At 42.3% G+C, this 21,473-nt stretch overlaps 1 protein-coding gene across 1 annotated transcript in view; it reads right to left on the bottom strand.

Moving 5' to 3' along the window:
* LOC118392701 (neurexin-1-like) overlaps positions 1 to 21,473 on the bottom strand; it is a 1,157,590-nt gene that overhangs the window by 755,751 nt on the left and 380,366 nt on the right. Inside the window, exon 5 of the mRNA XM_052460740.1 lies at positions 10,168 to 10,185. Within this exon, the coding sequence (XP_052316700.1) occupies positions 10,168 to 10,185 (18 nt within the window). The remainder of the gene's footprint in view (positions 1 to 10,167; positions 10,186 to 21,473) is intronic.

Below are 21,473 nucleotides of genomic sequence, written 5' to 3'. Positions count from 1 at the left end.
ATCTTATGTGTTATGTTATCCTACATGAATTTCACATTTTCACAAACTTCAAAGTGTTTCCTTTCAAAAGATATCAAAAGGTATCCTTGCTTCAGGTCCTGAGCTATAGGCAGTTAGATGTCATTTTAGGCAACATTTTTAAAAAAGGGTCCAATCCTTATTTATTTAACTGACTTGCCTAGTTAAATAAATATCTGGTTAATTCCACAAACTAACATTTAACAAGGCACATGTGCTAATTGAAATGCCTTCCATGTGACTACCTCATGAAGCTGGTTGGGAGAATGACACGAGTGTGCACATCTGTCATTAAGGCAAAGGGTGGCAATTTGAAGATCTGAAATATAAAATATATTTTGACACTTTTTAGGTTACTACGTGATACCATATGTGTTCTTTCATAGTGTTGACGTCTTCACTATTATTCTACAATGTAGATAATAGTAAAAATAAAGAAAAACCCTTGAATGAGTGAGTGTTCGAAAACTTTTGACCGGATGTGGATGTGATTGAATGTTCAATTAAGCCTGAAGCTAGTTACGTGAAATGAGACAATCATGCCAAGACATTATTCAAAATTGAATTAGCTGACAGGGAGATAGCTAATGAAACCTGCGCTAGTAAACGTGTTACATTGTATAAAATATTCTGGGCCATCAGTGTTTCCTGCAACAGTGAGCTCTGGACAGACAGACACAGCTGTAGGCTATTTGTGCAAGGGATAAGAAGTAATCAGGTAGGCCTATTTTATGAATCTCAACCAGAACAGAGCATGACATTTTTTCCCCCTTTCATGCTGAGCGGTTATCAAAAGGGAGAGAGCTGGAATGATTTTTCAAATAGGCTACGTTGAGGAACTCAATGGATGTAAAAACAGACTTTGTTTACTTGCTGTTTGAGGCTATGAAAAAATTACTTTGAGAAGTTCCACAGTGACGGTGAGTTAAGAGAATCGGAAATAGTATCCCCAAATGGGCACATTTATAGGCCTACACTTGTACACAGGCCAGGTAGACTAGGCCCACTTCTATGCGTAATCAGGTTTGTGTCCTGACTCAAGATCGACAGGAGCGCTCCAAACAAAAGACAATGAATAAATTGACAGCTCATACAGTAAATGGAATGAAATACACCCCCCAAAAACAATGTATCCAATCCTACAATGACAATGGTAAGACTGTAATAATAATATATTGTATGCATTAAAATAAATTACTGTAACCAAATAAACATGGTAAATTATGGTAAATTATGGTAATTAGTCCACTCAGACAGGCCTCCGCAATGGATTAGTCCACTCAGACAGGCCTCCGCAATGGATTAGTCCACTAAGAAAGGCCTCCGCAATGGATTAGTCCACTCAGACAGGCCTCCGCAATGGATTAGTCCACTCAGACAGGCCTCCGCAATGGATTAGTCCACTCAGACAGGCCTCCGCAATGGATTAGTCCACTCAGACAGGCCTCCGCAATGGATTAGTCCACTCAGACAGGCGTGAATCAGACAGGTGTCTTGTGTGCCACACATTTTGTAAATATATTTGCCACTGCTCAACAAAATAATCTTGGTCGACCAACAACTGTACAACCAAACAATGGGCCAGTCGACTAAATGGAGTCAGCCCTAGTGCCAACAAATTGACCTGGTAATCATAAGAATATAATAAATACAGAAAATCCCTTGACGTAGATCGATCAACTACAATGTTTTCAGGGTCGGCCAACCACCTACCTGTCCTTGTTTCTCTGATCGTGTGCATTCAGCATTTGTCTAACCACTCTCTCTCCACTCCTCCACCTGAGTAAGTCATTCTAATGGAATTACACACACTAGTGCATCCCGCTTCCCTCATGAATGCACTCCATCATCTCAATAACGTGAAAGACACGCTTTGACTCAAAGAAAGAGTGGAACAACCTGTGCTCTGGTACAGACTTGAACAATCTCTGAAAATGAGGTCTCATCCTTTCTTTCTCTCCTTTCCCTATTATCCCTTGTTCTCTTGCAACTTCAATTACACCACACTACATAGAGAACGAAAGAGAACAGGAAAGAGGTAGATTTGCCACTAACCAAACCAATTGGCCTCTTTGTGCTTGTGAAGTTCAACTGTGTGTTGTTCGTCCAGGAACTCTTCAGGCCTTTGTCTGGCTTCTCTGGTTGCTCTGGGCGTTACCCCTAGGGAAGAGGGGCTTGGAATCTTTTCAGACTATATTGGGGCTCTCCTCGGGTACTTATTTATTTATACCCGTGGAAGTGGAGGCACTGAAAACAACTTCCCCCTCGTTTTTAGAAGGTTAAGTCACATAATCGTCTAGGTACATGCCTTTGTCTAATTCAATACTCTGAGAGGTGTCTTGATGCCTCTTTGTCTGGACCTCAAGCAGGCTGTGGGCCTTCAGACCGTGGTCCTATTTAAATATGTTTAACGTGCATCCTTCTATCCTTCCTTCCTGTCCTAACTTTTCCAGCCTTTTTTTTGCTGAAGCTCATCCACCCCAAACTTCTCACAGAGGAATTTGTGACGATGGTGGTGAAATGGACTAATAGACAAAATCCTCTTGTGGAGGAATGTATTAGCCATCTCCTCCTTTTTAGCCCACAAGACTAATGTGAAATCACGATCCAGCAGCATTCTCTCCCTGATTTTAATTACATTTTTTTTCTACTGTGTATGGAGAGAGTCTAGGCAGGCAGGAGGGAGCAGCCGGGGTAGTTTTTGAGTTTACCCTCGAGTAAGCGGCCTGCTAGGCTATAATCTGAAGTCAGACAAAATGGCACATTAGCTCTCTGGCCCACGCTCTCCAGCTACAGCCCTGGAGACTGCAACATAACGTCTGTCTGGTCTCTGTACAGGCCCTGGTTTTAACAGACAAGAGCTGAGCTACACTGGTTCTATAGAGATATCCAAAGGTCTGGAATCACAGCAGAATATCCCGTCCTCATCTACAGGTGGTGGTGAGGGTTGGGCGTGTGTATGTCTGTATTCTTAATGCGTATTCCAGCAACACATTCATGTCATGAACCTAGAGAGGAGCATATGGCGTGTGCCATGTAAACAGCAGTATTTAGAGGGCAGACATGTGTGGTATTCATGCCTCCCTGATGGTTATTGAGGGACAGGGTAAGACATTATTATGCTCTATATTCACTACAGCAGACAACACGGTGGGGTCCGGGCTAAAGACTGTCTTTACAGCTTTGCATACCTCTTTACGTACCTCAGGATGAGCAACATGCAAATGAAGATACTCTCGCCTGAAATGATTGAACAGAGAGGCCAGTCAGAATCATACAGATTTCAGTGGCAAACTATGGAAAGCATAGAATATGGTTTTCAAAAATAAGAAAATATGTGTATAGGTGTATGTGTAGGTATCCATTGTATTATGTGTGGGGTATGTATGTGTAGGTATCCATTGTATTATGTGTGGTGTGTGTGTATGTGTAGGTATCCATTGTATTATGTGTGGTGTGTGTATGTGTAGGTATCCATTGTATTATGTGTGGTGTGTGTATGTGTAGGTATCCATTGTATTATGTGTGGTGTGTGTATGTGTAGGTATCCATTGTATTATGTGTGGTGTGTGTATGTGTAGGTATCCATTGTATTATGTGTGGTGTGTGTATGTGTAGGTATCCATTGTATTATGTGTGGTGTGTGTATGTGTAGGTATCCATTGTATTATGTGTGGTGTGTGTATGTGTAGGTATCCATTGTATTATGTGTGGTGTGTGTATGTGTAGGTATCCATTGTATTATGTGTGGTGTGTGTATGTGTAGGTATCCATTGTATTATGTGTGGTGTGTGTATGTGTAGGTATCCATTGTATTATGTGTGGTGTGTGTATGTGTAGGTATCCATTGTATTATGTGTGGTGTGTGTATGTGTAGGTATCCATTGTATTATGTGTGGTGTGTGTATGTGTAGGTATCCATTGTATTATGTGTGGTGTGTGTATGTGTAGGTATCCATTGTATTATGTGTGGTGTGTGTGTATGTGTAGGTATCCATTGTATTATGTGTGTAGGTATCCATTGTGTGTGTATGTGTAGGTATCCATTGTATCCATTGTATTATGTGTGGTGTGTGTATGTGTAGGTATCCATTGTATTATGTGTGGTGTGTGTATGTGTAGGTATCCATTGTATTATGTGTGGTGTATGTATGTGTAGGTATCCATTGTATTATGTGTGGTGTGTGTATGTGTAGGTATCCATTGTATTATGTGTGGTGTGTGTGTATGTGTAGGTATCCATTGTATTATGTGTGGTGTGTGTATGTGTAGGTATCCATTGTATTATGTGTGGTGTGTGTATGTGTAGGTATCCATTGTATTATGTGTGGTGTGTGTATGTGTAGGTATCCATTGTATTATGTGTGTGTGTGTGTATGTGTAGGTATCCATTGTATTATGTGTGGTGTATGTATGTGTAGGTATCCATTGTATTATGTGTGGTGTGTGTATGTGTAGGTATCCATTGTATTATGTGTGTGTGTGTGTATGTGTAGGTATCCATTGTATTATGTGTGGTGTGTGTATGTGTAGGTATCCATTGTATTATGTGTGGTGTATGTATGTGTAGGTATCCATTGTATTATGTGTGGTGTGTGTATGTGTAGGTATCCATTGTATTATGTGTGGTGTGTGTATGTGTAGGTATCCATTGTATTATGTGTGGTGTGTGTATGTGTAGGTATCCATTGTATTATGTGTGGTGTATGTACGTGTAGGTATCCATTGTATTATGTGTGGTGTGTGTATGTGTAGGTATCCATTGTATTATGTGTGGTGTGTGTATGTGTAGGTATCCATTGTATTATGTGTGGTGTGTGTATGTGTAGGTATACATTGTATTATGTGTGGTGTATGTACGTGTAGGTATCCATTGTATTATGTGTGGTGTGTGTATGTGTAGGTATCCATTGTATTATGTGTGGTGTGTGTATGTGTAGGTATCCATTGTATTATGTGTGGTGTGTGTGTATGTGTAGGTATCCATTGTATTATGTGTGGTGTATGTATGTGTAGGTATCCATTGTATTATGTGTGGTGTGTGTATGTGTAGGTATCCATTGTATTATGTGTGTGTGTGTGTATGTGTAGGTATCCATTGTATTATGTGTGGTGTGTGTATGTGTAGGTATCCATTGTATTATGTGTGGTGTATGTATGTGTGTATCCAGGTATCCATTGTATTGTGTGTGTGTATTATGTGTGTGTATGTGTAGGTATCCATTGTATTATGTGTGGTGTGTGTATGTGTAGGTATCCATTGTATTATGTGTGTGTGTGTGTGTGTATGTGTAGGTATCCATTGTATTATGTGTGGTGTGTGTATGTGTAGGTATCCATTGTATTATGTGTGGTGTGTGTATGTGTAGGTATCCATTGTATTATGTGTGGTGTGTGTATGTGTAGGTATCCATTGTATTATGTGTGGTGTGTGTATGTGTAGGTATCCATTGTATTATGTGTGGTGTGTGTATGTGTAGGTATCCATTGTATTATGTGTGGTGTATGTATGTGTAGGTATCCATTGTATTATGTGTGTGGTGTGTGTATGTGTAGGTATCCATTGTATTATGTGTGGTGTGTGTATGTGTAGGTATCCATTGTATTATGTGTGGTGTGTGTATGTGTAGGTATCCATTGTATTATGTGTGGTGTGTGTACGTGTAGGTATCCATTGTATTATGTGTGGTGTGTGTATGTGTAGGTATCCATTGTATTATGTGTGGTGTGTGTATGTGTAGGTATCCATTGTATTATGTGTGGTGTGTGTATGTGTAGGTATCCATTGTATTATGTGTGGTGTGTGTGTATGTGTAGGTATCCATTGTATTATGTGTGGTGTATGTATGTGTAGGTATCCATTGTATTATGTGTGGTGTGTGTATGTGTTGTACATATTTGCTCGTTCAGTCAGAACATAGCCTCAACGCTGCAGTGCATTTCATCCAACGATTCAATTCCTATATAAAAGTGTATTCTTGGGGGATAATATTCTGTAGAGGAGCGATACTATTGATGTCATCATACTCGACTGAAAGGCACATTGCAGCAACTGCTGGAAGCTATAGCTTTAGCAAGCATTACATTTCCTAACTGTTTGTGTGGAGCGTTGATACGTTTCATTAGCTTGTGTATAAACACACACACACACCACACACACTTCACTGATTCCAAATTAAAATCTTGCGAGCAGTAGCATGTCAGCAGATTTGAGATATGGTCTTGGGGTGTAGTTTTAATGAATACTTAAGTGATGCATAACACTTTAGCAGTATACACAACAACATAGACAAAAAAACTGGGATTGTCCTTAGGTTTGCATTATCTCCTTGGTTGTATTACATTTTGAGTCCTAAGTCTGGAAAGAACTGATTGATATACATTTCAGAGTGGCGGATGGAGGCAGACAATGTTTAAAAAAAAATAAAGTAAGTAGAATTTATTAGCATATCTGGACTTAAATGTATATATTTAAAACTGCAATATGTAACTTTTTGGGTGACACGATCACATTGAAATGTGTATTGATGATCTGTCTTCATCATTAGGGAGGTTTCTGAGTCAGAGGTGAACAAAGTGATTAGGTCACTAAAGAACTCTAAAGCCAAAGATGTGTTTGGGTTGGACTGTACCTTTCTTAAAAACTACAAGGAGTCACTCATTGGCCCCATTACTAAGGACACCAACACATCTATTGGTCAAGGCGTGTTTCCAAGGGTCTGGAGGTCAGCCATAATAACAGCCATCTTTAAATCGGGTGACCCTACTGAAGTGAGTAACTACAGGCCCATTAGTATACTACCTGTAGTGTCGAAGGTTGTTGAAAAGTGTGTAGTAGAGCAACTGATTGCACACCTCACCAGCCCCTTCACATTACTCTCCATGCATCTTGCCTTCAGAGCAAAACACTCCACAGAAACGTTCAACTGCTTTCTTCTGGAAAATGTAAAGTCCAAGAAGGACAAAGGGGCATTGTTGGGGCTGTGTTTCTGGACCTAAGGAGGGCTTTTGATACTGTTAACCATGAGGTACTCATCACAAAATTGTCCAATTTCAACTTTCCCCCCGATGCCTTGAGATCATACCTTGAAGGCATAACCCAGTGTGTCAGAGTGAGCAATAAGCTGTCGCCCACTCTTAGCTATGATGTGGGTGTGCCCCAAGGGTCAATACTGGGGGCCCTCCTGTTCAGCCTGTACATTAATGATCTGCCTTCTGTCTCTACTGGGTCTGAAGTTCAAATGTATGCAGATGATACAGTGATATATGTGCAAAGGGCAAACAACAAGCTGCACAAGAACTCACTACTGTAATGGTCCAGGTTACAAAGTGGCTCAGTGACTCACTACTGTAATGGTCCAGGTTACAAAGTGGCTCAGTGACTCACTACTGTAATGGTCCAGGTTACAAAGTGGCTCAGTGACTCACTACTGTAATGGTCCAGGTTACAAAGTGGCTCAGTGACTCACTACTGTAATGGTCCAGGTTACAAAGTGGCTCAGTGACTCACTACTGTAATGGTCCAGGTTACAAAGTGGCTCAGGGACTCACTACTGTAATGGTCCAGGTTACAAAGTGTGACTCACTACTGTAATGGGCTCAGTGACTCACTACTGTAATGGTCCAGGTTACAAAGTGGCTCAGTGACTCACTACTGTAATGGTCCAGGTTACAAAGTGGCTCAGTGACTCACTACTGTAATGGTCCAGGTTACAAAGTGGCTCAGTGACTCACTACTGTAATGGTCCAGGTTACAAAGTGGCTCAGTGACTCACTACTGTAATGGTCCAGGTTACAAAGTGGCTCAGTGACTCACTACTGTAATGGTCCAGGTTACAAAGTGGCTCAGTGACTCACTACTGTAATGGTCCAGGTTACAAAGTGGCTCAGTGACTCACTACTGTAATGGTCCAGGTTACAAAGTGGCTCAGTGACTCATGTTTGCATCTCAATGTGAAAAAAAAACTGTCTGCATGTTCTTCACAAAGAGGGCAACTGATGTTACTGAGCCAGATGTCTATGTGTCAGGGGAGAAGCTCCAGGTGGTATCTGATTTTAAGTACTTTGGCATCATACTTGATTCCAACCCCTCTTTTAATTCAAATAACCAAATTCAACCAATAAGAAATTGTTTGCTTACAGAGGTAGCAAAACTGTACTCCAAATCTATGATACTTCCTCACTTAACATACTGCTTGACTAGCTGGGCCCAAGCTTCCTGTACAACATTAAAACCCATTCAGTCTCTCTACAAACAGGCTCTCAAAGTGCTTGATAGGAAGAACAATAGCCATCATCACTGTTAAATCCTCAGAAAGCATGAGATCCTGAGTTGGGAAAATATTGTGCAATACACAGATGCATGTCTTGTAATCAAGATCCTAAATGGCCTGGCCGCCCCTCCACTCAGTAGTTTTGTTAAACAGAAAGCCCAAACATATGGCAGCAGATCCACAAGGTCTGCCATGAGAGGTGACTGTATAGTTCCCTTCAGGAAAAGCATCTTTAGTCAATCTGCTTCCTCTGTGAGAGCTTCCCATGTTTGGAATACACTGCCATCAGACACACAACTGCACCACCTATCACACTTTCATTAAAAACATGGAGACATGGCTAAAGGCCAATCAGATTTGTGAACATAATCCCTAGTTTTGTATGGCCGCTTTTTTGTCTGTAGCTTCTGAGGTGTGGAAACACTGTTGCTTTTATGGATTTTGTCTTGCTGCTTTTTGTTCTATGTTGCTGTATGTCTGTATTCTACGTCTTGATTGTCCTATGTTGCTCTGCTTGTGCTCACTGCTCATTGATTGCCTGTATTGTTATAGTAATTGTTTTTAATAACAAGCCCTGGGACCGCGGATGAAAATTAACCGGCTGGCTAAAACCTGCACTTTTTCTGAAACGTTGATTAAATGTGCACTGTCCCTGTAAAAATAAAAAATAAACTCAACAAAAAAAGTCTAAGAAGTGGTAGATATATTCTATGTGTGCTATTTCTATGCTTCCTGTTCTTAAGTTTCGTTTTTTTGGCTTTAACTTTCAATTTTGTACATCAGCTTCAAACTGCTGAAAATACAATAGTTTTATTTATTGAAAATATATTTCACAGCGGTTTAGATGGTACAATGATTCTCTACACTTTACTTGCTTGTTTTGTCACTTAAACTGAAATTAGACAAACAACTAGAATTTTAAGCAACCAGGAAATGGCAGAGAGATTTCTGCGTAGTGCACCTTTAAAAGCATGCTCACAACATGGTGAAAACTACAATACTCTCTACTGTTCACTTAAAGCAGACACCACAACAAACAGTTGACCCAATTGCAAACCTTTACAAAACACAGATCTACATCACAAAACTTCACACCTCAATCTTCCTCACACATACATGATCCCATCTGCCTCTTAATGTATCTGCTATTCAGAGTTACCTTGCTGAACTCTGAATGGTAAGAGCAACTATAGCTATATTCTGTCCATTAAGTCATCTTCTCTCATCAGAGTGGGCTGGCTATTGAGTTGGATACACCCCGGCCTCTCGTATGTCTTCATTCTCAACCTGAGTGGTTATTGCTGTCAATTGCTGGGCCCCAACCAGCAGATGACTGATTGAAAGCAATATAGTTTACACTTTTCTGGATTGCTCACAATCCACTGAGACTGAGAGCTCCTCTCACTGATATAAAAGCAGGAATCCCGCAGCCTCACAATACAAATAAATGGTAATTGTGCACCCTTCAAAGTTGGCTTTCACCGCTGGGAGAAAAGTTCAAGTGGCACAGCAATCTCAATCCGTCTGGTTTGTAGAGGCACGTTAGGCTTTTATATGTGCTTTTGTATACCCAATGGAGTGTGTGTGTGTGTGTGTGTGTGTGTGTGTGTGTGTGTGTGTGTGTGTGTGTGTGTGTGTGTGTGTGTGTGTGTGTGTGTGTGTGTGTGTGTGTGTGTGTGTGTGTGTGTGTGTGTGTGTGTGTGTGTGTGTGTGTGTGTGTGTGTGTGTGTGCGTGTGTTCGTCGGCGCGCACCATTGTGCGTGTTCAGTCTGTATCGTGCCTTAGAATCATCAAATCCCACATCACTGTCAGCCACAGACAAAACAGCAGTACGTGTGTCAGAGCAAGAGAGAAGGTGAAGAGATAGTCGACTTACCGGCCTGCGATGAGTCCCCTGTGGGGAGACAGAGAGAGAGGAGAGAGAGAGAAAAGATAGTTTAGTTCAAATCTCAAATCAAGACAACCCCGTTCACGCCCAACCCGACACAAATACAAGACGGATGACACCTGAGGAAGAGAGAGAAAAAGGCATGAAGACAGCAATTACCAACAGGACACATATTCACAGAGCAACACAAATACATTTGCTAATTGAGATTGTAAAAAACACACATTATTAAAGGTTGTTTCCGTTTTAGTCTTCCTTGTAAAAAACAGACAATATAACATCTGTCAACATCTCAAATGCACCTTTATCTGTGGATAAGGAAAAAGACTCACACTCTCGTTTAAAATGGAGTCACGGGGACGTTTAGAGACGTCACTCCCTTACTGAGAAAAAGATGCTATGTTTTTATTGTTGTTTTATTGTTGCTCTTCCCATTGCTTGGAAATTGTGGCCAGCTATCACAGGACACTATCCTCAATTATTATACCCTCATCTGTGAATGACATGGCATAAAATGTTGACACACCTGATATACCAGACGGCATATGCCAATGGAGTACGCCGAAGCAAGGAGAGAGTAGTATGTGTGAGAGAGGCAGAGAGATAAAGAAAGCCAGAGAGAGAGAGAGAGAGAGAGAGAGAGAGAGAGAGAGAGAGAGAGAGAGAGAGAGAGAGAGAGAGAGAGAGAGAGAAAGAGAGAAAGAGAGAAAGAGAGAAAGCAAGATGGCTAAAGAAAGAGATTAAGGAAGGAGTGACTCAGCATAAAGTTGATTCCAGGTTGTGAGAGAGCTCATCTAGGGTTGGGTGGGTGTATGGGACTAGAGCAGACAGGCAGACCTAGTCTAGTGGAAGATGAAAATAAAGAGAGAGAGAGAGAGAGAGAGAGTGAGAGAGAGACGGAAGAATCACTGTCCAACCAAGCATAGAGCTCAATATCAATATCTATGGGTCTGCAAAAGCTGGCACCAGCGTCTCCCCTCGGCTCTCAGCTCGATACATGAGAACCCAGCCCAGCGGAACCCAGCCCAGCGGAACACAGCCCAGCGGAACACAGCCCAGCCCTACACTGGGCTCGCAACATATCCAATTAACATACTTTTTTATTTATTTTTATTAACGCGCATAGTTTCATTGGAAATATCAATCTGCTGCCGGGTGAAATTCACAATTAGGGGACGGGAGCAATTTTGAGCCAATTGGCAGATGTAAAGTGCTATATTTGGGGGGTACACATGCTACTGTGTTAATTGCCACTGTAGGAATAAGAACCCCCCCACACACACACCCACTTTCTCCCGCATATGGGTGTGTGTGTTATGAAACACAGAAGGCTATACAATATACTCCAGGTTCCCTGTGTCCATTAAGTAAGAATGGTCATATTGTCTATCTGGCTGGTTTGCCCTTTATTTAAGGGTTTTAAGTCCCTCTCCAAACCTTACACATGAAGGCTCACACAGACAGGCCAGCAGAGATCCCAAGCTCGACCAGTGGAGGCTGCTGAAGGGAGGACGGCTCATAATAGTGGCCGGAACAGAGTGAATGGATTGGCATCAAACACATGGATTCGGCTATTTTACCCACATCCGTTGCTGACAGGTGTATAAAATCGAGCACAAAGCCATGCAATCTCTATAGACAAACACTGGCAGTGGGTTGGTCTTACTGAAGAGTGCAATGACATTCAACGTGGCACCGAAATAGAATATTCCTTTCCAACAACTCAGTTGGTTCCATTCTGTGAGCTTTGTGGCCTACCACTTTACGACTGAGCCGTTATTGCTCCTGGACTTCACAATAGCAGCACTTACAGTTGACCGGTGCAGCTCTAGCAGGGCAAAAATGTGATGATATTACTTGTTGGAAAGGTGGCATCCTGTGACAGTGCCACGTCAGTAAGGCCTTTCTACTGCCAATATTTGTCTATGGAGATTGCATGGCTGTGTGCTTGATTTTATAAACCTTTCAGCAATGGATGTGGCTGAAATAGACGAATACACTATTTTGTGTCCACATACTTTTGTACAGTACATTCGGAATGTATTTAGACACCTTGACTTTTACAACAACTTTATTCTAAAATTGATTAAATTGTTTAGATTTCCCCCCTCATCCATCTACACACAATACCCCATAATGACATCACAATACCCCATGATGACAAAGCAAACACGAGATTTTATACATTTTTGCAAATTTATGAATAAACCCCCGATCCCGGAAATTTAACATTTACATAAGTATTCAGACCCTTTACTCAGTACTTTGTTAAAGCACCTTTGGCAGTGATTACAGCCTCGAGTCTTCTTTGGTATGACTCTACAAGCTTGGCACACCTGTATTTGGGGAGTTTCTCCTATTCTTCTCTGCAGATCCTCTCAAGCTCTGTCAGGTTGGATGGGGAGCATCGCTGCACAGGTCTCTCCAGATATGTTTGGGTGGGCCACTCAAGGACATTCAGAGACTTGTCCCGAAGCCACTCCTGCGTTGTCTTGGCTGTGAGCTTAGGGTCATTGTCCAGTTGAAAGGTGTGCATTCACCCCAGTCTGAGTTCCTGAGTGCTCTGTAGCAGGTTTTCATCAAGGATCTCTCTGTACTTTGCTCCGTTCATCTTATTCTTGATCCTGACTAGTCTCCCAGTCCCAGCCGTTGAAAAACATCCCAACAGCATTATACTGCCACGACGTTGCTTCACCATAGGGATGGTGCCAGGTTTCCTCCAGATGTGACGCTATGCATTCAGGCCAAATGGTTCAATCTTGGTTTCATCAGACCAGGGAATAGTGTTTCTCAACGTCTAAGAGTCTTTAGGTGCCTTAAGGCAAACTCCAAGCAGGCTGTCATGTGCCTTTTATTGAGGAGTGGGTTCCGTCTGGCCACTCTACCATAAAGGCCTGATTGGTGGAGTGCTGCAGAGATAGTTGTCCTTCTGGAAGATTCTCTCATCTCCACAGAGGAACTCTGGAGCTCTGTCAGAGTGACCATCGGGTTCTTGGTCACCTCCCTGACCAAAGCCCTTCTCCCCCGATTTTTCAGTTTGGCCGGGCAGCCAGCTCTAGGGAGAGTCTTGGTGGTTCCAAACTACTTCCATTTCAGAACAATGGAGGCCACTTTGTTCTAGGTAGCCTAGTGGTTAGAGCGTTAGACTTGTAACCGGAAGGTTGCAAGATTGAAACCACAAGCAGACAAGGTAGAAATCTGTCGTTCTGCTTCTGAACAAGGCAGTTAACCAACTGTTCCTAGGGTGACAATCGAAAATTAGAATTTGTTCTTAACTGACTTGTCTAGTTAAACAAAAGTTTAAAAAAGAAGAAAATGCTGCAGAAATTGTGTACCCTTCTCCAGATCTGTGCCTCGACACAATCCTCTCGGAGCTCTACGGACAATTCCTTCAAACTTATGGCTTGGTTTTTGCTCTGACATGCACTGTCAACTGTGGGACCTTCGACAGGTGTGTACCTTAACAAATCATGTCCAATAAATTGAATTAACAGTCTAATCAAGTTTAAGAAACATCTTTAGGATGGTCAATGGAAACAGGATGCACCTGAGCTCAAGTTCGAATCTCATAGCAAAAGGGCTGAATACTTATGTAAATAAGGTATTTCTGTTTTTTATTTCTCATAAATTTTAAACATTTCGAAAAATCTGTTTTTGTTTTGTCATTATATGTGTGAAGATTGATGAGAACATTTTTGAATTTAATCCATTTTAGAATAAGGCTGTAACGTAACAAAATGTGGGAAAAGTCAAGGGTTCTGAATACTTTCCGAAGGCACTGTAGAGTGTACATATACAGTACCAGTCCAAGGTTTGGACACACCTACTGATTCAAGGGTTTTTCTTCATTTTGACTATTTTCTACAATGTAGAATAATAGTGAAGACATCAAAACTATGAAATAACATCTGGAATCATGTAGTAACCAAAATTATTAAATATATCAAAATCTATTTTAGATTCTCAAAGTAGCCACCCTTTGCCCTGATAACAGCTTTGCACACTCTTGGTGTTATCTCGACCAGCTTCATGAGGTAATCACCTGGAATGCATTTCAATTAACAGGTGTGCCTTTTCAAAGTTAATTTGTGGAATTTCTTAATGCGTTTGAGCAAATCAGTTGATTTGTGACAAGGTAGGGTTGGTATACAGAAGATAGCCCTATTTGGTAAAAGACCAAGTCCATGTTATGGCAAGATCAGCTCAAATGAGCAAAGAGAAACGACAGTCCATCACTACTTTAAGACATGAAGGTCAGTCAATCTGGAACATTTCAAGAACTTTGAACGTTTCTTCAAGTGCAGTCGCATAAACCATCAAACGCCATGATGAAACTGTCTCACTATTATACTGTTCAACATCCCAGTCTATAATATACAGGGAATAACAAACACACTCACAGTGCCATCCCCTGTTCAACATCCCAGTCTATAATATACAGGGAATAACAAACACACTCACAGTGCCATCCTCTGTTCAACATCCCAGTCTATAATATACAGGGAATAACAAACACACTCACAGTGCCATCCCCTGTTCAACATCCCAGTCTATAATATACAGGGAATAACAAACACACTCACAGTGCCATCCCCTGTTCAACATCCCAGTCTATACTATACAGGGAATAACAAACACACTCACAGTGCCATCCCCTGTTCAACATCCCAGTCTATACTATACAGGGAATAACAAACACACTCACAGTGCCATCCCCTGTTCAACATCCCAGTCTATAATATACAGGAAATAACAAACACACTCACAGTGCCATCCCCTGTTCAACATCCCAGTCTATACTATACAGGGAATAACAAACACACTCACAGTGCCATCCCCTGTTCAACATCCCAGTCTATACTATACAGGGAATAACAAACACACTCACAGTGCCATCCCCTGTTCAACATCCCAGTCTATACTCCCAGTCTATACTATACAGGGAATAACAAACACACTCACAGTGCCATCCCCTGTTCAACATCCCAGTCTATAATATACAGGAAATAACAAACACACTCACAGTGCCATCCCCTGTTCAACATCCCAGTCTATAATATACAGGGAATAACAAACACACTCACAGTGCCATCCCCTGTTCAACATCCCAGTCTATAATATACAGGGAATAACAAACACACTCACAGTGCCATCCCCTGTTCAACATCCCAGTCTATAATATACAGGGAATAACAAACACACTCACAGTGCCATCCCCTGTTCAACATCCCAGTCTATAATATACAGGGGAAAACAAACACACTCACAGTGCCACCCCCTGTTCAACATCCCAGTCTATAATATACAGGGAATAACAAACACACTCACAGTGCCATCCCCTGTTCAACATCCCAGTCTATAATATACAGGGAATAACAAACACACTCACAGTGCCATCCCCTGTTCAACATCCCAGTCTATAATATACAGGGAATAACAAACACACTCACAGTGCCATCCCCTGTTCAACATCCCAGTCTATACTATACAGGGAAAACAAACACACTCACAGTGCCACCCCTGTTCAACATCCCAGTCTATAATATACAGGGGAAAACAAACACACTCACAGTGCCATCCCCTGTTCAACATCCCAGTCTATACTATACAGGGAATAACAACCACACTCACAGTGCCATCCCCTGTTCAACATCCCAGTCTATACTATACAGGGAATAACAAACACACTCACAGTGCCATCCCCTGTTCAACATCCCAGTCTATACTATACAGGGAATAACAAACACACTCACAGTGCCATCCCCTGTTCAACATCCCAGTCTATAATATACAGGAAATAACAAACACACTCACAGTGCCATCCCCTGTTCAACATCCCAGTCTATACTATACAGGGAATAACAAACACACTCACAGTGCCATCCCCTGTTCAACATCCCAGTCTATACTATACAGGGAATAACAAACACACTCACAGTGCCATCCCCTGTTCAACATCCCAGTCTATAATATACAGGAAATAACAAACACACTCACAGTGCCATCCCCTGTTCAACATCCCAGTCTATAATATACAGGGAATAACAAACACACTCACAGTGCCATCCCCTGTTCAACATCCCAGTCTATAATATACAGGGAATAACAAACACACTCACAGTGCCATCCCCTGTTCAACATCCCAGTCTATACTATACAGGGAATAACAAACACACTCACAGTGCCATCCCCTGTTCAACATCCCAGTCTATACTATACAGGGGAAAACAAACACACTCACAGTGCCATCCCCTGTTCAACATCCCAGTCTATAATATACAGGGGAAAACAAACACACTGACAGTGCCACCCCCTGTTCAACATCCCAGTCTATACTATACAGGGAATAACAAACACACTCACAGTGCCATCCCCTGTTCAACATCCCAGTCTATAATATACAGGGAATAACAAACACACTCACAGTGCCATCCCCTGTTCAACATCCCAGTCTATAATATACAGGGGAAAACAAACACACTCACAGTGCCACCCCCTGTTCAACATCCCAGTCTATAATATACAGGGAATAACAAACACACTCACAGTGCCATCCCCTGTTCAACATCCCAGTCTATAATATACAGGGAATAACAAACACACTCACAGTGCCATCCCCTGTTCAACATCCCAGTCTATAATATACAGGGAATAACAAACACACTCACAGTGCCATCCCCTGTTCAACATCCCAGTCTATAATATACAGGGAATAACAAACACACTCACAGTGCCATCCCCTGTTCAACATCCCAGTCTATAATATACAGGGGAAAACAAACACACTCACAGTGCCATCCCCTGTTCAACATCCCAGTCTATAATATACAGGGAATAACAAACACACTCACAGTGCCATCCCCTGTTCAACATCCCAGTCTATAATATACAGGGAATAACAAACACACTCACAGTGCCATCCCCTGTTCAACATCCCAGTCTATACTATACAGGGAATAACAAACACACTCACAGTGCCATCCCCTGTTCAACATCCCAGTCTATAATATACAGGGAATAACAAACACACTCACAGTGCCATCCCCTGTTCAACATCCCAGTCTATACTATACAGGGAATAACAAACACACTCACAGTGCCATCCCCTGTTCAACATCCCAGTCTATACTATACCGGGGAAAACAAACACATAAAGACAAACACACACAGCCAGGCGCCCACGCAACGTCTACACTAGCTACACTACATGACCAAAGGTATGTGGACACCTGCTCAAACATCTCATGACAAAATCATTGGCATTAATATGACGGTGGCACATTGAAAGTCACTGAGCTCTTCAGAACAGGCCATTTTACTGCCAATGTTTGTCTATGGAGATTGCTTGTATGCTCAACTTTATACACCTGTCAGCAATGGGTGTAGCTAAAATAGCCAAATCCACTCATTTGAAGGGGTGTCCACATACTTTAGTATATATATTGTGTATTTAAAACATATGTTTTGTAGGTATTGGCTGGTTTTGGCTAATTTCTCACAGGTTAGACACATTAAGTTAGCCTAGCCTACTGACCTGCAGCATCTGTACTGCAGCTGCTAGTGCTAGTATTGGCTAAGCCCCACCACAATCCCCCCATCACACACAAAGTGAGTGGAGTTGAACTATCACCCCTTACGTCAACCACTCCATTCACACACTCCCTTTCTCCACTGAGGAGCGCTGACCCAGTATCCTGTCAATTTACTTTTCATCTCTCCAGCTCTTTCTCAACTCTGCTTAGCTGTCAACCTCTCTCACCCTGGAAAATATGTGGAGAGGAGAAGAAAAGAGGAGAAGAGAGGACATGTGCACTTATTTATGCAGAGGTAACAAACATACTGTACACACACACACACACACACACACACACACACACACACACACACACACACACACACACACACACACACACACACACACACACACACACACACACACACACACACACACACACACACACACACACACACACACACACACACACAGTCTTGTACAGCTAACCTTGTGGGGAAACACAATTCAGTCCCATTCAAAATCCTATTTTCCCTAACCCTAACCTGTACTCTTACCCGAACCCAAAAACCTAACCTTAACCCTAGCTCCTAAAACTAACCTTGTTTCCTAATTCGAACCCTAACGTGCACGCATGCACACACACACACACACACACACACACACACACACACACACACACACACACACACACACACACACACACACACACACACACACACACACACACACACGCACACACACACACACACACACGCACGCACACGCACACACACACCTCAACAACACCACACACTGCCACAAGGGATGGGCAGACAACCTTCAAACACGATGGATATCGCAAATCAAATCAAATCAAAGTTTATTGGTTGCGTACACAGATTTGCAGATGTTATCACGGGTGCTGCGAAATGCTTGTGTTTGTAGCTCCAACAGTGCAGGGATGTATAGACAGCATGGACAGTATATGAATAGAACAGGTGTGTACAGCAGTAGTTATATAAATTGAGCCATGACTAGAATACAGTATACACATATGAAGTGGGTAAAATAGTAAAATAGTAGTAGTATTATTAAAGTGACTAGTGGTCAATGTCTATGTACATAGGGCAGCAGTCTCTATGGTACAGGGTAGAGCACCAGGTGGTAGCCTGCTAGAACAGTGACTAAGGCTAGTGGTGACTGTTTAACAGTCTGATGGCCTAGAGTCTCTCGGTCCCAGCTTTGATGCAGTTGCACTCTGCCTTCTAGATGGTAGCGGGGTGAACAGGCTATGGCTCGGGCTGCTGAGGTCCTTGATGATCTTCTTTGCCGTCCTGGGAAATAGGGTGCTGTAGATGTCCTGGAGGGCAGGTAGTGTGCCCCCGGTGATGTGTTGGGCAGACCGCAACCCCCTCTGGAGAGCCCTGTGGTTGCAGACAGTGCAGTTACGGAACAGGCTGAAAGGATGCTCTCAATGGTGCAAAAGTTTGTGAGGGTCTTAGGAGCCTAGCTGAATTTCTTCAGTCTCGTGAGGTTGAAGAGGTGCTGTTTCACATTTTTCACCACACTGTCTGTGTGAAGGGACCATTTCAGGTTGTCAGTAATGTGCACGCCGAGGAACTTGAAGCTTTTGACCCTCTCCACTGTGGCCCTGTCGATGTGGATGGGGGTGTACTCTCTCTGCTGTCTCCTGTAGTCCACAAATAGCTCCTTCGTTTTGTCCATTCCGCCAGGTTTTTCACCTTCTCCCTACATGTTGTCTCATCGTTGTTGGTAATCCTTAGCAAACTTGACGATTAAGTTGGAGACGTGAGTCTCCACACAGTCCTGGGTGAACAGCGAGTACAGGAGGGGTCTGAGCAAGCACCCTTGTGGGGACCCTGTGTTGAGGAAAAGCGTGGCAGAGTTGTTGCCAACCTTCCCCACTTGGGGGCTTTAGATACCTTAATGACAATCAATGTGCCTCTTCAACTCCATGAGAGAGAAACTTGATTTGTGTGTGTGTGCATAAAACGCTCCCATTTGATTCTACAATGAACTCTCATTTCAAATGAGAATGGGGAGGAGGTTTAGACATAGAATGGATGGGAAAAGAGTTTCATTGTGAAACTTTCCAATGTCCATGGCTTTATTCACAGTATAATTATTATCCAGTGTTGTGACAGGATTGCTTTTCAGAAGAAGATAAATAGTCAATCCAGTCATGAAACAGCATTGGCCCTTTTCACACGTTGGTGCCTACAGTACATAACTGCCTGTGTGAATTAGATCTTATTTCTGCCACAAAGGGAAGACATTGACACTCTCTCTCTCTCTCTCTCTCTCTCTCTCTCTCTCTCTCTCTCTCTCTCTCTCTCTCTCTCTCTCTCTCTCTCTCTCTCTCTCTCTCTCTCTCTCTCTCTCTCTCTCTCTCTCTGTCTCTGTCTCTGTCTCTGTCTCTCTCTGTCTCTCTCTCTGTCTCTCTCTCTCTCTCTCTCTCTCTCTCTCTGTCTCTCTCTCTCTCTCTCTCTCTCTCTCTCTCTCTCTCTCTCTCTCTCTCTCTCTCTCTCTCTCTCTCTCTCTCTGTCTCTCTGTCTCTCTCTCTCTCTCTCTCTCTCTCTCTCTCTCTCTCTCTCTCTCTGTCTCTCTCTCTGTCTCTGTCTCTCTCTCTCTCTCTCTCTCTCTCTCTCTCTCTCTCTCTCTCTCTCTCTCTCTCTCTCTCTCTCTCTCTCTCTCATAAACTATAATAAATTACAGGACATTCAATTAATTCCGTAGTGAAATGCTTTACCCATTTAATTTTTACTTAATTCATTTGAACATCATTCAGAGTCCCCTGGACGGCTGAATTGAATTGATTGTTACTGAAGCTGTATTTCAAAGTCCAGGCTACATTTGTTGACTAATTAATTTCTGGAGTATTTTATTATTACATGGTCTCTACAGTAGCTTTAGGGCGGTAGTGTGTTTATTGTGTAGGCATACTGTATAATCATAACAATACGGCAGTTTTTCCTATGGGGAGTATAATTCAGTCCACATTTTCATGACATACTTTAGCTTCATGTCATAGAAATACTAGAAATAATATGTCTTTGACGTCTGAATCATTGTTGGATATCGTGTGATTGTCATGTCATCAGCGTCCTCATTGTAAAGGATGAAAACCAATCACAGCAAAGTATAGTCTTTAGAGGATAGTAATAAACATCCACTCAGAGAAGCTGTCAATCAGGCTTTAGAGCAGGGATGGGCAACTTTAATAGGGGCCCACAAAAAAAATCTGAACTCATCATCAGGGGCCGCAGTGGCTCGCGGGTCAGAGCCGGTCCTAGACTTTTGGGGGCCCCAAATGCAAATGCATAACACATTTCATGCAATTCTACTCATTTTGCAATGGGGTGGAGAGAAAAGGGGGCAGTTTTACAGTTAATTTCCTGCAATTCTACACATCTTGCCATAAGGTGGAGGGAAATGTTCCCAGTTTTTAATATGATATCTGAGTGAGAGTGACTAATAAAATCAATGGGGCCCCCAGGTCGGTGATTTAACCAGGAGACTAATTTACGTAAAACATTTTAGCTGACATGGCCTGATGACTCCTTGCTGTCCCCAGTCCACCTGGTCGCGCTACTGCTCCAATTTTTTTGTACTTCAGGCGCCGACAGAGATGGTCGCCTCCCATTCTTAGGAAACTATGCAGTATTTTGTTTTTTATGTATTATTTCTGACACTGTTACCCCAGGAAATCTTAAGTCTTATTAGGAACTATTGGATATAAGAGCAACGTCAACTTAACAACATTAAGACCAGGAATACG

The sequence above is a fragment of the Oncorhynchus keta genome, chromosome 13 (assembly GCF_023373465.1).
Source record: "Oncorhynchus keta strain PuntledgeMale-10-30-2019 chromosome 13, Oket_V2, whole genome shotgun sequence".
Taxonomy (NCBI): Eukaryota; Metazoa; Chordata; class Actinopteri; order Salmoniformes; family Salmonidae; genus Oncorhynchus; species Oncorhynchus keta.
This window is presented reverse-complemented; position numbering and strand designations above follow the sequence as displayed.